The sequence below is a fragment of the Alosa alosa genome, chromosome 22 (genome assembly GCF_017589495.1).
Source record: "Alosa alosa isolate M-15738 ecotype Scorff River chromosome 22, AALO_Geno_1.1, whole genome shotgun sequence".
Taxonomy (NCBI): Eukaryota; Metazoa; Chordata; class Actinopteri; order Clupeiformes; family Clupeidae; genus Alosa; species Alosa alosa.
Genome location: NC_063210.1, coordinates 13,914,284 through 13,928,674, shown reverse-complemented (window position 1 = coordinate 13,928,674; position 14,391 = coordinate 13,914,284). Strand labels below are relative to the sequence as shown.

Genomic DNA, 14,391 nt, shown 5'->3' with positions numbered 1-14,391 from the left:
AATACTAAAATAATACACGGTTTGTAATCTTCTATCTATGATCTATGATTAAATTGATATTTTGCAATACCCCAGTTTGAATTGAAGTCCCAATAGCTTGTTGCACACAGGAAATGCTTATATGTATGCTATAGATTTAAACTCACAAGATAATTGATTCCAGTCACAAGAATTATGGCTTGCCGTAGTATCACATAAAAGTTTAGACACCATAATATCTTAAGCCTGTCTTTTTCCCTTCTACGATGACTGCACAAAACAATTTCCACATAAAAGATCAAAGAATGGAAAGAGGATTTTTATTTCTCTGATCCTGTCAATGAAAGAAGCTTATGTTGAGAGATGCAGTCTTCTCTTTCTGCTCGATAGCCTAAAGCGGTCTCATGATAATTTCATGTCTAGCATCACAAACTCTTTAGTTCTACCGAGGTCCACTTTATTTTCTTTAACTAATACCATTCCTCCCTTTTTAATGAGTTCATCTCATACACACAACACACTCTTATTTTCCTCTTGGTCGAGTGCTTTCACTAGCTCTGAGGACTTTCCCAGGTAATCAGGGCCTTATTAGTATATCTGAGATTGTCTATGCTCCTGGAGGATGGATGGATGAATGAGGTGGATACATTTGGCTGTTCCCTTCAGCACGGGAGTTTTAAACATTCTAACAAAACATTCCGTTCCGGAACAATCCAAGGTTCTAAAATTCCATGTTGAATTTGATGAACCCAGAACCTAGGGCTTCGGATGAACCCAGAGCCTTATAGATAGATTCTACATTCTTCAGAATGTTTGTTTTTAAACATTCTCATCACACCGGGGTGACGGTACCTGCTGAAGGGAGTAATCATCAGAGTAGCAGCAGAAGCAGCTCCCTGACCTAAGTCATCTAGAGAGAGGTGCTCAGCAGTCAAGGGAGTTAAGGGAAGCCAGAGTGGAGGCTAGAACATAAAGACATGGTGATGTGGGGCTGATTCTCCCTTAAATAGCCATCTCTCTTACCCCCTTACAAAAACAACTGCAGTTATGCAGTTACAACTAAATTGATACACAACAATACAGTTTCATGTCCAAAATACTGCATTTCTGCAGTGAAGAGAAGTACAATGTAGTTGCAATTAAATTTCTTCATGTCCAAAATACTGAATTCCTGCATATTAGCTGCATGGAATTCCTCCTAAACTGCAGCTCTGACACCTGAAAAACTGCTGATGAAGCACCGCAACGGCCAACAAGAAATCCAGGATTAATCAAGGAAAGACACTTAAGTATATCGATAACACTTTTACAAGGGTTTTAATGACTTTTAATGAACATAAATCTTTACATTTAACCGCTATTAGGCCTATTAGGTCAGCGGTTCACAACTAAAGCACAGCTACACAAGGTTTTAGGTAATGCCATTATATCATCACGTTTTACCCCACATAGACAGCTTTGTTTGCTTATCCTCAATCCCCATTCCACTGTCTGGCCCCTGCAGTGGTAGACATGGTATGTTCTGAAAGACTTCTACATGAGAGATTTCTACATGCCCTCTAAAAAATAAACAAACCAAAAAACAGAGCAGAATGCCTCATAATCCCAAACCTAGTGAGAAATCTATTCTCAGTATTTCATAACCCTGTGACGGAAAACGGTGTAATCATTTCATAAGCCCTCGTTGTATTTACATACACTATCTATTTAAAAAATAAATAACAAAATGTTATCCCTAAAAGGGTTGCACAGAAATATTTCTCCTTAATTTTGCCCAATGTCGTTTTTTATTTCTCTTGTCAAAGGTTGCATCTCAATTCATGGACCTGCAGCAATACCTTTTGGACTTTTTTGGGGACTCATGATGTATTAATGGAGTGGGGGTGGAGACTAGCACAGACGGTAACAGGTCAGCAGCACTATAGCACTGGCTTAGTAGATAAACCCTCAGGCTGTTGCCTCTTCATTGAGGGCCCACTGGAAATACTACCAGTGGATGACAGCCATGATAAGCACCTAGTCCCTGCTGCTGCTAAATCACTGAACAAAGTCATTCAGCATTTGGAGACTGCACGCTGGGTGGCTGGGCCATTGGGAAGACCTGACAGCTCAACACTAGATGGAAATAACTTGTGTGTTGATCAGCTACTGTACCCTTGTCACCAGTAATACACTTTTGCAACTGGAAATCTTCAGTCCCAAACAACAAATGTGTGTGTTTTATACGTTTGTATTATATTATATTATATTATATTATATTATATTATATTTCCAGGGGTTGAGGGGTTGGACGAGAGAAAATTACTTCCTCTGTACATTTTCTGACAGGCCTTGCCCATTAGACGGACGTCCGAGTCCACTGAATCACAGCGTGAAGATCTTCCTGCCCCCATCTGTCAGTCACACTGGGTGTGGGTGGAGACGGCAGCTGCAGGAAAACAAATCCCACCCAAAACACACCACCATCCATCTCAGCCTGGTGTGATGCGGAGCATGTTACTGTGCCAGCCAGTCCAAGCAGGGTGTGTGTGAGTAAGTGTGTGTGAGTGTGTGTGAGAGTATGTTGAGTGGGATCTCTGCCAAAGGCTTCCCTCTCCATGTGGGCACACACACGGGCACACACACACACACACACACACACACACACACACACACACACACACACACACACACACACACACACACACGCACGCACGCACGCACGCACGCACGCATGTATGCACACACAGACACACTCTGAGAGACCAGGCTTAAATCCGCATCCTCTGTTTGACCCAGGGCCGTAATCGTAATATACTTAATTATAATATAAATAATAAGTACAGTGTTTCCCACAGACTTAAATTCTATTTGTGGTGGTAGGTTTGCAGAATTGACTTGAATGCAACAGTTTTTAAACAGCCTGATACTTTGTGTGATTGGAAAGGAAAATTGCATAATGTAAGATAATGTCCATACTCTATATGACTTATATGACTTAAGGCTTGAACACTATTGCCTGCATTATGTCTGCGGAACAGGTCTGTTGCATGTTGATTTTCAGTTTGGCACCCATGTTAACAGCAGTCACACTGCCGCCGCCATATCCTCGTCTCAGGCACGACTCAAACGTGCTGCAACCGCAACCCAACTACAGACCAGAAAGGACGCCAATTTCCTACTTCATGGCATCGATTCTGTGCAGAGATACAATGAAAAGACCGGTTGACAATTTGTGTCATAATTTGTGTTTAAAAGGGAAAATGAAGGCTACATGTATATTATAAAGTAGCAGAAATAGGGTGACCACTAACCACTCTGAAAAGGAGGACGAATTGTGTCTAAAAAGTGAAGACAAATTGGCCAAAATGAGGACCCCCTTTTCTGCCTATAGGCCTACTGCTATCCTATGGTGTGACCCCACTCTGAGAAGAGAACTCTCTCTGTCTCTCTCTGACTCATGTTGCCAAATGGAGCGAGCTAATGAAACGGCTCTGCTCACATTTCAATTCAGTAAAGAGGTTATTAAAACCCTCTCTCATCTCAACCCATATAGACAGAACGCGGATGGGATTGATTCATGATAAAATAAAGATGAAATACTTGACACATAGCTTTCTTATGGGCAAAACTTTGCAAAAGCTTTTACGCATGGTTTGGTTATTATTTAGAGAGAGTGCAGACACAAACAGTATTGATGGGACCTTAAGATGTTTATGAACAACTGAATAGATTGGCTGTATAAGATGTATTGCTTCTTGAAGCTGTGATCGCTCAAGTCCAGGTTGAATTTCTTTTCATGATAAGGTGTTATTTCAACTGGAACTACATGAAATGTAGACATTCATGAATTTCCCTGCAGCAAGAATCAAGGACTCACGAAAATTGATCCATTGCCCATCCACATCCACATCTCCACACTGAAACACTACACTGAGCACATGCTTCTGTTTGCCCTGGGGACAGACAGGGAAGCCACTATAAGTGATGTCATCATGGCAAAATCAAGATGGAGGAGGCTGATTAGGGCTTTATAATGGAAACATGTCGGTCCACTAAACCACTGAGCTGTGGCTGGCCAGAATTAAGCCTGCCGTTCTTATCAATGATCAGTTCCTGCTTTGGTTTCAGAAAGGGATGGGTGGGGCTTGCTGTGAGCCAGGAACTGCTCTGAAGTCCGTCTAACAAACCAGCCTGAAGCACTTTCCAATGCAAACTGATCTATGTAGAAGTAATACAGTAGCGTAATCAACAGCAACAACAACAACAACATATTATTATTATTATTATAACTTGATTTCAACTTTTTGAGAATTCCTACAGTAAACTCAGTTACATTTGGCCCCAACAAACCCTTGCAAGAACCTGCTGGGATCACAATTTTTAGGAATTCCTGCAGGAAATTTAGTCACAACAATCATATGGAAAAAAAACCCACAAGATACTGGAGGGACTGACCATTTAGAGCTTAAGCTGCTACCAACAGGCTCCTGTCTACCATCTCCTCATGACAAACACTGTGAATTCAATTCAAATTGTTGCAAAAGCTATATTTGCTTCCGAATTGTCCCCCAGAGCTGTAAAACTATCATAAACAACCATCAATTAAATTTTCATAAGAGTATTAAATGTTCCCTTGAGAATATAAGTAGAATGATTCTTTAGGACTTTGAGTAAGTTCTAAAGAAACAGTTCCCATCAACAGTGTGTGCTCTCCTAACAAGAATGGTTCTTTGTGTCTCAAGAAGCTTCCTCTCAGGTCAGTGAGGCTATAGAAGAATCATTTTGGGCACCAAAACAGCACACTTTAAAGGAACTACAACATAGAATATCTAGTGCAGTGGACTAGTAGGTCATTCTGTCCATGCTTCAGTGATGTCTCCTAGGAGTTGTCTCTCGCTGGCTTGTCTTGAAAACTGAGGATTAACTCGAGTGTTCTAAAAATAATGACCAAACAATGACCATAGTGCCAGTAGGCCTGATCTGGTTTGCACTGAAATGTAGTTGAAATAATAGAAAGAGACAGAAAGCAGGATACCTCCCCAGACATAAAAAGCATTACACGCCAATAATAAGCATTAGATGCCAATAACACACAATTAGATTTTCCTGCCTTCCCTTCCAAAAAGGGAAGGCAGGTACCCTGTCCACTCAGATTTACTAAAATTCTTTCAGTGATCCCTTAAAACCCTAAAACTCTTCCCAGACGGACCTTACAGTGAGCATTAATTTACCATAGTGACATCCTCACTATCACATTACATTTAGCCAGGGGCAACTGGGGGAAGAAGGGAGGGGGCTGAGTGCTTCAGGGCAAACTAATACAATGATAATTAATTTGTTGCTAAGATTAGCATTTCAATAGGGCTGGCCTTTATGTAATCAAAAGCGAAGCACCTGATTAAAACCTGTGGCCTGCCATTTATAGAATTTTGTTTTTGTGTCATTCTCTGTCCAAGGGTCCACATCCACATTAATGTACGCAATCAGGTATGTGCTTAATTCAATTCTGCCTATCAGAAAGCATAATGTTCTGTACAGTATCCTCATATGCATGACGTATTAGATGTTGTTGTTTTCTACATGGTGGTGTGATTTTGCAGCCTCTAAACACCTGATTTTATGGAAAAACTCTCTCAGGAACTCAAGACCATAACCAGCAGACCATATCATGGGCAGATTTCAAATTTAATACATCAAGACATGCTTTGTATTACAAAAAGTAAATGGATTCTGGTAAACTGTCCAAGCATAATTATACAATTAGCAAAAATGTAAAGCACTTGCAGACTTAAAATGAGTGGTGTGTAGGCTACACATGAAGAAGAACCTACTACCAAACCCCAGAATTGTCTAAAACAAAAATTCTGTTTTTACAAATGTACACCAACAAACTGTCTGCTCTGTGAGTGAGAGCTTATCAGTGCTTTGGTTCAAAGAGCTTAATAAGAACCCCCTTCTAACTGGGCACTGTGGCTGCCATAACACTCCTGCTCTGAGTCTGATCTTTGGGTTTCTCTATAGCAACAGTCTCGAGTCTCAAACCGTGCCAGAATGTTTCTGTTTATGATCTGCTGCCAAAAACACGGATTAAGACCCTTGGGCAGACGTGGCCCCGATCTGGCCCTGATCTGGCTCACTGCCGGGCCAGAGTCGTCTGCTAACGGGGTAATTATGGTGGCAGAGCCATTAGCTGTGTGCCCTGCCGGTTCTGCCATCCTGCCGCCAGACCTCGGAGCATCAGGTGATCCGACAGATTGCCCTTGGACGGGCAAGGTCGAGTGCATGGGCAAACACAGTACACAATGAACGTAAGCAAAGAAACACATTCACACACAGACAGACCCCAGATGCAAACAAACACATGCACAAACAAACACATCCCCAAACATACACACAGACAGAAATAAACACATTCACATAGATATGTGACAGACACTCACAGCAAACAAACACACATACACACACACACACACACACACACACACACACACACACACACAAATATACATATTTGTATATAAATATATTTAGCTGAAATTTCACAAAAATCTAACCAATAGGAGGATTAAAATAGAGAAAATAGAGCATCCTGGCAATAGATCTAAACTGCCCAGACAAAGTGCGGCAGGGATAATAACAACAATGTCTATTGCAATAATATATGTCCAATTCACAATTTTTAATATGAGAGCCCAGTATCAGTCAGAAGAACATGGCGAAGGTAGATATGGTGCCATAAAATAAAACTTTCCCGGTGGGGATATGAGCTGGAGCCTTCTACCTCGCCAGACCACATCATCTTAGTTACCTCGGCCAGTCTGCCTCAGCAGTCTGCTCTTTAGGACCATTTGTGCTCGACAAGACAAAGCATTTCAGGTCACCAGCGAGACAGCAGGCTTCGTGGTCCGGAGTGGGCAGGGGATGAATTAATAATACGCGCCACTTTAAATAGCCCCGGTGAAATATCTCACAGCAGAGAGACACGGTCGAGAGCATGACCAGTGCTGCAGACTCTTCCCCAGGCAGGAGCCAATGCAGGGGCTCTCATCCGGGCCACATCGGGCTCTCATCCGGGCCACACCCAGCTCTCATCCAGGCCACATCAGGCTCTCATCCGGGCCACATCTGGGACTGGATCAGCAGATACACTGAGATACACTGACTTGTTCATCTCTCTAAAAGTCGTCTCACAGGCAGCAGGAGCACAGAAAGCATTTTTTTTCCAGCACTTGAAATCAAATTGCTCTCTGGCTGGTCCCCAACATCGCCAAAATGCCAGGCAGCAAACTTTGCAAGAGAAAACAAACGTTTGCGACTGCCGCCAGCCAACTGTGCATTGCTGTTGAATCCTGCGTCATGTTGTGTAATGTTAAATAGGCTGGGTTGCTGACTGGCCACTGGCCATGTGTATCTGAAATTACTAAAAGTGGTTTCACAGCCAACAGGCGGTCAAGAAAGCATTTTTTTTTTCAGTAATCGTAAACATAGTGCTGCTTGAGAGTTCCCCAACGTCCCCGAAAAACCATCAACGTTCAGAGTAGAGTGGAGCGGAGAGCGTGACCGGTCGGTTACTGCAGCCACAGATGGGCCTCATCTGGCCCAGAGGTGGCTCACATCTGGTTTGGGGCTCAGCAGCCGTCTCTGGTTTGATCCTTCGGGAGTCATCACTGAAATTACACAATGTGGCCGCGGACCGACCGATTCATCTGGCTAAAAGTGCTCTTGAATCCGCAGAGAGAGCATATTTTTCAGTAATCAAAATCGCAGCACTGCCTGGGTCCCTAACGTCAACAGAAAGCCATCAGTGAAATGAAATGAACTCTGAAAAAGGCAAATATGTACACTACTTGCATAGCTATGCCTCCTGCTGATATTAATGCATATTGAAAACAACCATTTTCAATGTTCATCTTAAAAAAACATTTGTTAAACATCACAACAAAGTCTAACATTAAGGCTGTGATGAGCTGATATCAATTTATTCACTGTAATGGATAAAAAGAACACACACATACTGTGATGTGTGTCAAACAAGGACACATCCACTGTTTTTCCACAGGAAAACACTTTAACACTTAAGAGTTGTGTTGAAATATACCATTTTGAACTTGCTAGCTCCAATAAAGCAACTCTCTTATAACATCACAACAAAGTCTAAAATTAAATTAAACAAACTAACTGACATCAAATCATTCACTACTCTGCTGCTACTGAAACAGCACACACAACATGTCAAGTGAGGATAGAGCCTCTGTGCTCACTGGAAAACACTTAACCACACACAACAAACAGCATGGCTGCTAAATTGTCAGTAAAAACCCCTTAAAGGGCTCAGCGATGGGCAAAAATAGCCACGGCCACCTGCTCTGGCGACCATGTTTTATTTGGAGGGTTGTCAGCAAGTAATGAATAGGCAGCGCTTTTGTCTGCGGAAACCTCGTTTCCCACTCGCTTTCACGATCATGTCACAGAATCTGTAACGATCGGAGACTGACAGATGTAGACTGGGAGGGAGATACCCTCGTGCGCACACACACACACACACACACACACACACACACACAGTGAGAAAGGAACATGTTTGTCTGCAGAGATAAGCTTTTATAGAAAGACAGAGCTTAAGGGGTGGGAGGGTGTGGGGCTTGCATGTTGGGTCTGTGTGTGTGTGTGGGGAGGGGGGCAGGGTTCTCTCAAATCAACGAACATTGAGGGTGATGTTTGATATTCTGAAATCTGCAAAGTCAAAGTGACCCAGAAAAAGACCACCAAGACAGACCTGAGGCCTACTGAGCAACACACACACACACACACACACACACACACACACACACACACACACACACACACACACACAGACACACACACACACACACACACACAGATAAACGCAAACAGGCCCACTAACTCAGGCCTAGTCCACACGTACCAAACCAATCTTTTTTTCCTCCGTCTTGCCTGGAACCATATCAAGAATATTTGCGTCCAAACGGATCCATCTCAACACGTTACTTCATACCCCAGGCAATACTATAAGTGCAAGTCCAGGGCAGCTGAGGTGTGGCGATGACATCATCGATACGCAAGCAGGAGGTGCGTTTTCGCTGTCTTAACGAATTCAAACGGGCTACGGTTTCAGATTTTTCCACTCTGGGACCAGATTTCAAAAAAGTGCGGTTTCGGGCAGTGCGTTTACAGGATTCGTTTGGACGCTCGGCCAAGACGAAGCAAGACCTCTGCGTTTAACCTAAAAAGCGTCTCCGTGTGGACAGGCCCTCAGACACCTGCTTCATGCTGTTGAATGTAAACAATTCACCATCCAGCATCCAGTGTTGTGGGATCCGTGTATAAGGGCATTGAGTCTCTACTGTGTGTCTGTGTCTATCCCCAGACCCAAATGCGCTTTCAGATTGCCACAGATTTAAAGCTTTAATTTGTCCCCTAAACAAGCTGACATAGAATACACATCTGCTGCTCTTAGGTAAGCTGCTGTTGCCATGGCGACAGACCCGGGGCTCACTAAACATTAATGCCTGTGTGTATGGCTGTGTGTGTGTGTGTGTGTGTGTGTGTGTGTGTGTGTGTCTGTCTGTCTGACTGTGTGTCTGTCTGTCAGTCTGTGTGTGTGTCTGTCTGTCTGACTGTGTGTCTGTCTGTCAGTCTGTGTGTGTGCCATCGTGTCAATCTGTGTCTGTGTGCGTATGTGTTGAGTGTGTGTCATTATTGGTTGTCACAGGGGCATTATGGAAAGACAGTGGTCCTTCTCTGCTAACACACACACACACACACACACACACACACACACACACACACACACACACACACACACACACACACAAAGTCTACAAAGTAGAGGAGCCAACAAACCAAAAGTACAGCACCATACATGTGTGTGTGTCTCTACAGTGAACCTTATATGCTGTATGCACAGCATGTAGTAACGGACATATGGACACAGAAAACACACTTAAATTGTGTTGCTCACTTCACAAAATATTGTCTGCTGGATTCATTAAATTCTCAGTCTCCGTTCATTTCAACCATTTCAATCATTTCAACGAATACAGACTAAATGGATCAACATTTGAAATGAACATATCCATTTACATATGAAAAGGGAGCATAAACCAGGCTTAGTTAAGAGCTAAAAGGCTAGTTCTGTCAGAACACTGTTTTGCTATCAGATGTCCAACTCATGCGGGAGGGCACTGGACGATTTATTTTCCTGTCAAAGGCGACGCGCCAGGGGAAGGAAAACAATCCCATTTTCGGTGGGTGGGACGTGTCTGGCAGCGCCTGCAGAAAGGCCGACCCCTAAGACTGCTCGGCCACGCCAGGCCGGGCTGTGGGCGAGAGCGGATGGACGAACGGGTGTATGGATGGGCAGAGTGATGAGGTCATCCTAATCTCACACCGATAAATCTTCACTTAATCCCAGCACACAATCTAATGAGGTTAACAGGAGGGCAGGATGGGGAGGAAACATGTATCGGCGAGCGTGTATGCGAATCTCACCAAAGCCCTGCAAAAGCTTATGTCATGTTGAATAATATGCACTCAATGGCGAAAATCCCAGCCAATTCCTAAAACCAGATGAAGTTATGATGCTTATGATGTCTGGATGTATGGATGGATGTCTCATAATCACTGGCATGACTAACCTCTCTCATACTTCAGAGGTGCAACAGTTTTGGCAGATCCAATGGCATACCATATGCCAAAGAGGACTAGAGTGCGCTATTAAGACTCAGAACGTTACACCAGTTATAAATATCTGTAAATATCAGTCGTGTTTCGTTAAACCTCCACTTTGGGCAAGTGGCCATCTGACATAATTACCGGCCAAAATCATACAGTAAGCCACTTGCTCGGACGGCGCTGCCAAAAAGAGACACAGAATGAGGCGGAGGGTTAGAGTGGCTATTCAAATAACACAGGCCAAGCTGTCATCCGAGTGAATTTGTTTTGTAAGACACCCAAAGACAGACACAGCTGTGACATGCTGAAAGATAGGCTTAAACGACCCGTGACGTCCCCTTTCCATATTTAGACGTTTACATTGAATCACTCAGTAAGCCCATTGGCCCCAGTGTGTCTTACAGCGGTGGTGAAGGCCTGCTTTTATCAACACGACGGTCTCCCTCGCGGGAATTGAACTTGTGACCTTGGTGAGGTACACAAACAGCGCTCTGTGGTAATTGTGATACTGTGGTGTGGCCTTCGCAGTTCCAGCCTACGGGCAAGGACACGATGCCAGGGGTCAGCCTGGACACTCCCTTGTGTGGGGCTACAAATGAAGACACCTTGGCCTGTGCACTGGGGGGAGTTGAGGTGTGGGGGTTGGGGGTGTGTGTGTGTGTGTGTGTGGGGGGCGGTTTTGTGGGTGTAACTTACCAGGACTCGTCCGGTGAGCGTCTGTGCTGAGATCATGACCCCTGCCCAGTCTTTGACTGAGGTCATCCAGCCCACCTCGCTGGCAGCCACCACGGCGTCCTTGTCATCGGTCTTGACCACGCCGTCTGCACCGACGACAACTGTGGGGTTGCTGACTCTCTGAACATCCTGGCATATCAGAGAGCAAGAGAGAGAGAGAGAGAGAGAGAGAGAGAGAGAGAGAGAGAGAGAGAGAGAGAGAGAGAGAGAGAGAGAGAGAGAGAGAGAGAGAGAGAGAGAGAAAATAGTAAGTGAATTATAGCCACCTGTCTACTTTTATAGCTGAATGTCTCGTAATATGTGGCGCTGTGCTAAACAGCACACTGGCTGCACAGGAGGACCAACTCACTTTTAGTGGCACAAATATAACCACATGTGTAGACAAACAGGGGAAAAGCAACAGTCAAATAAACTCAGCGGACATAAATAAACTCTCCAATATAGGATGCTGAGATTGCCTCTATCTATAAAGAAAGAAATCGGTTTGAGTGAGTGTGTGTGTGTGTGTGTGTGTGTGTGTGTGTGTGTGTGTGCGTGTGTGCATGTGTGCGTGTGTGTTTGTCTGTCTGTCTGTCTGTTCTTTGAACATCTCTTGAACAATTGGTCTGGTGTATTGCTACCCTAGTGGTGCAATATAGAGTGTGGCTGGACATTCACTGGTTAACCATTAAAACCATTAAAAGACAATATTCTGTGGCTCTTGAACTCAAAAATATGATTACCGATGCCAGAAGCAGTCTGCCTATAGCCACAAAAACTGGCATGACATGGCAAAACTTATAATCAACTGTATATTGTTCAGGTCAAATGGATGCAGTATTTTACAGGCAAGAGAACATTTTGTACAGGCACTGCACTGCAGATGCAATTATAAAGTCCAAGGAGAGTCTGCAATCTACACAAAGAGCTTAAGAAACTCACTGTAAAACATTCCTGAGCAAAGCACAAGATCCTTGAAAATCAAGACTTTTCAAACGTACTGTATCTCTGAACTTGTGTTTATAGTTGGATGTATGTATGCAGTGGAATATGGATGCAACTCTGAACAGTTATCTTGTTTTGGAATGGTGACACACACTTGACTACCCATAATATCATGGCCACTGATTTGTGTGTCACCATGGTATTCATGACCATCAAAGTGTGAGTGGGCTGTCTACTGGGAGAGGCAGGGGGCCAAGCGCTGGGAACAAGCACACAGAACAGAGAGTCTGGCATGTTCCACGCAGAAAGGTTCCAGTTCCACCTTCTCATTCTGGAACCATTTCATTGTGCCACGCACTTTCCAAATTAGATTCCAGTTCTTATCTGAATCATAACCATACACGATTAATACCCCTGTTGCAAACATAGTTTTGATGTTGTTTACCGCAGGTAAAAAAGATTAAAAAGCACGCTCAACTTTGCTGGTTGGCTGCATAAGAATGACTGCCCTTGGGAGTAGCTGTCAAGGAGAACTGCAGTCGTTGCAGGCTAGGAGAAGGTGAACTTCTCGAGCATTTCACTTTGTGTTAGCGCTCGGCGCCTTCTTCGGTGCGTAGGCACCACATATTCACAGCTCCTCCCGAGAATGCGCCGCTTCGCAGAGCTTCCCCTCCCTTCCCCTCCCTTCCACTTCCCTTGTTTGATCTGCTCCATGGGGGGGACTGGAGACGCACAACAAAAGGTAGCTCCCAGCACTGTGCCGAGAGCTATCGTGTGTCCCTCTGCAATCCCCCCCACCACCACCACAACCATCACCATCCTCTCTCTCTCTCTCTCTCTCTCTCTCTCTCTCTCTCACACACACACACACACACACAAAACACACAACTCTAACCCAACCACCCCAGTCAGTGACTGTTGCTTCAAAGAACTCCTGGCATGCGGGAGTAAGTATGCAGCATGTGTTGGGAACCCGTCCCCCCATAAATCACTGATTATTGACCAGCCTCTCTATGAATGGGCGTGACCCAGCACATTGCGAAAGCCATGGTGGCACAAAGTGTGCGTCACAGTTCTATAGAGAGTACCATGCTGGGTGGGTGCATCACAGTGATGACACGGGCAGCAAGAGGGGTTGGGGTGTGGTGTGTAACCCTAGATCCAGACTTTTATTAGAACTTTCAACGTGTCAATCTGACAATGTTGCAGTTGTATGGCCAACAATGACAAAGACGACAACACACTTTGGATGAAGACTGAGGCTTTTATTAGTCGAATGCCTCTTATTTGCTTTGAAAACCTAATATTCATTTAATTCATCAACACTGTCCATAACATCCAACACAAAAAAACTAACTACTGTAGCTCAGTGGAAAGATACATTGCCCAGTAGAGCAATACTAAAAATCTGTCTTCGACAGATCCATTTTTGCATTTACCACGACCTAGCAAGTCCATGCAGAGAAGACGACCCACCCTCTCTTAGGCTGAGTTCAGCTGTGACGAAGGTCTGGCCTCATAACAAGCATGCCTAGGCATACAGTGCACATTATTTTTATGCCTGACATGGCAAAACAGTATTAAAGTTTCAACACAGTCACTGGACGGGTGAATGCTCGGCATAACAATACTGACAGAGCTGTTGCATCAACCGGGAGGCTGCCTGCTGTACAGTGGCAGATAGGCTTTGAGGAAGGGTTGAGGGGGCGTTCAGGGCGGGCCCAGATTGACAGATTTAGATGGGGGGCTGGCATGGACTGACCAATGACTTTTCCCACAATGCTGGCAGTCTTGGAGTTGGCTAACACATTTGTTTAATTTCACAACTGTGGTTCACAAAATTATTAGGGCTGTCAATCGATTAAAAAAAATAATCTAATTAATTACATACTCTGTGATTAATTAATCTAAATTAATCGCATATATAATTTTTGCTGTGAAAGTATTTTAAATATTTAAATTCAAATGAATCATTGAATAATCAGCATTAGTGACATTAAAGTTACAAAAACTCTTTTATTATTATTTTCCCTTTTCAAATAATTGCCATAATAATCTATGATATGACCTAATATG

General features: G+C 43.8%; 1 protein-coding gene across 16 annotated transcripts in view; it reads right to left on the bottom strand.

The window, feature by feature from the left end:
• Nucleotides 1–14,391, bottom strand: part of kcnma1a (potassium large conductance calcium-activated channel, subfamily M, alpha member 1a) — a 105,587-nt gene that overhangs the window by 77,423 nt on the left and 13,773 nt on the right. For all 16 annotated transcript variants that reach the window (XM_048232915.1, XM_048232918.1, XM_048232914.1 and 13 more), the window contains exon 2: nucleotides 11,353–11,520. In XM_048232915.1, coding sequence (XP_048088872.1) covers nucleotides 11,353–11,520 — 168 coding nt within the window. The remainder of the gene's footprint in view (nucleotides 1–11,352; nucleotides 11,521–14,391) is intronic.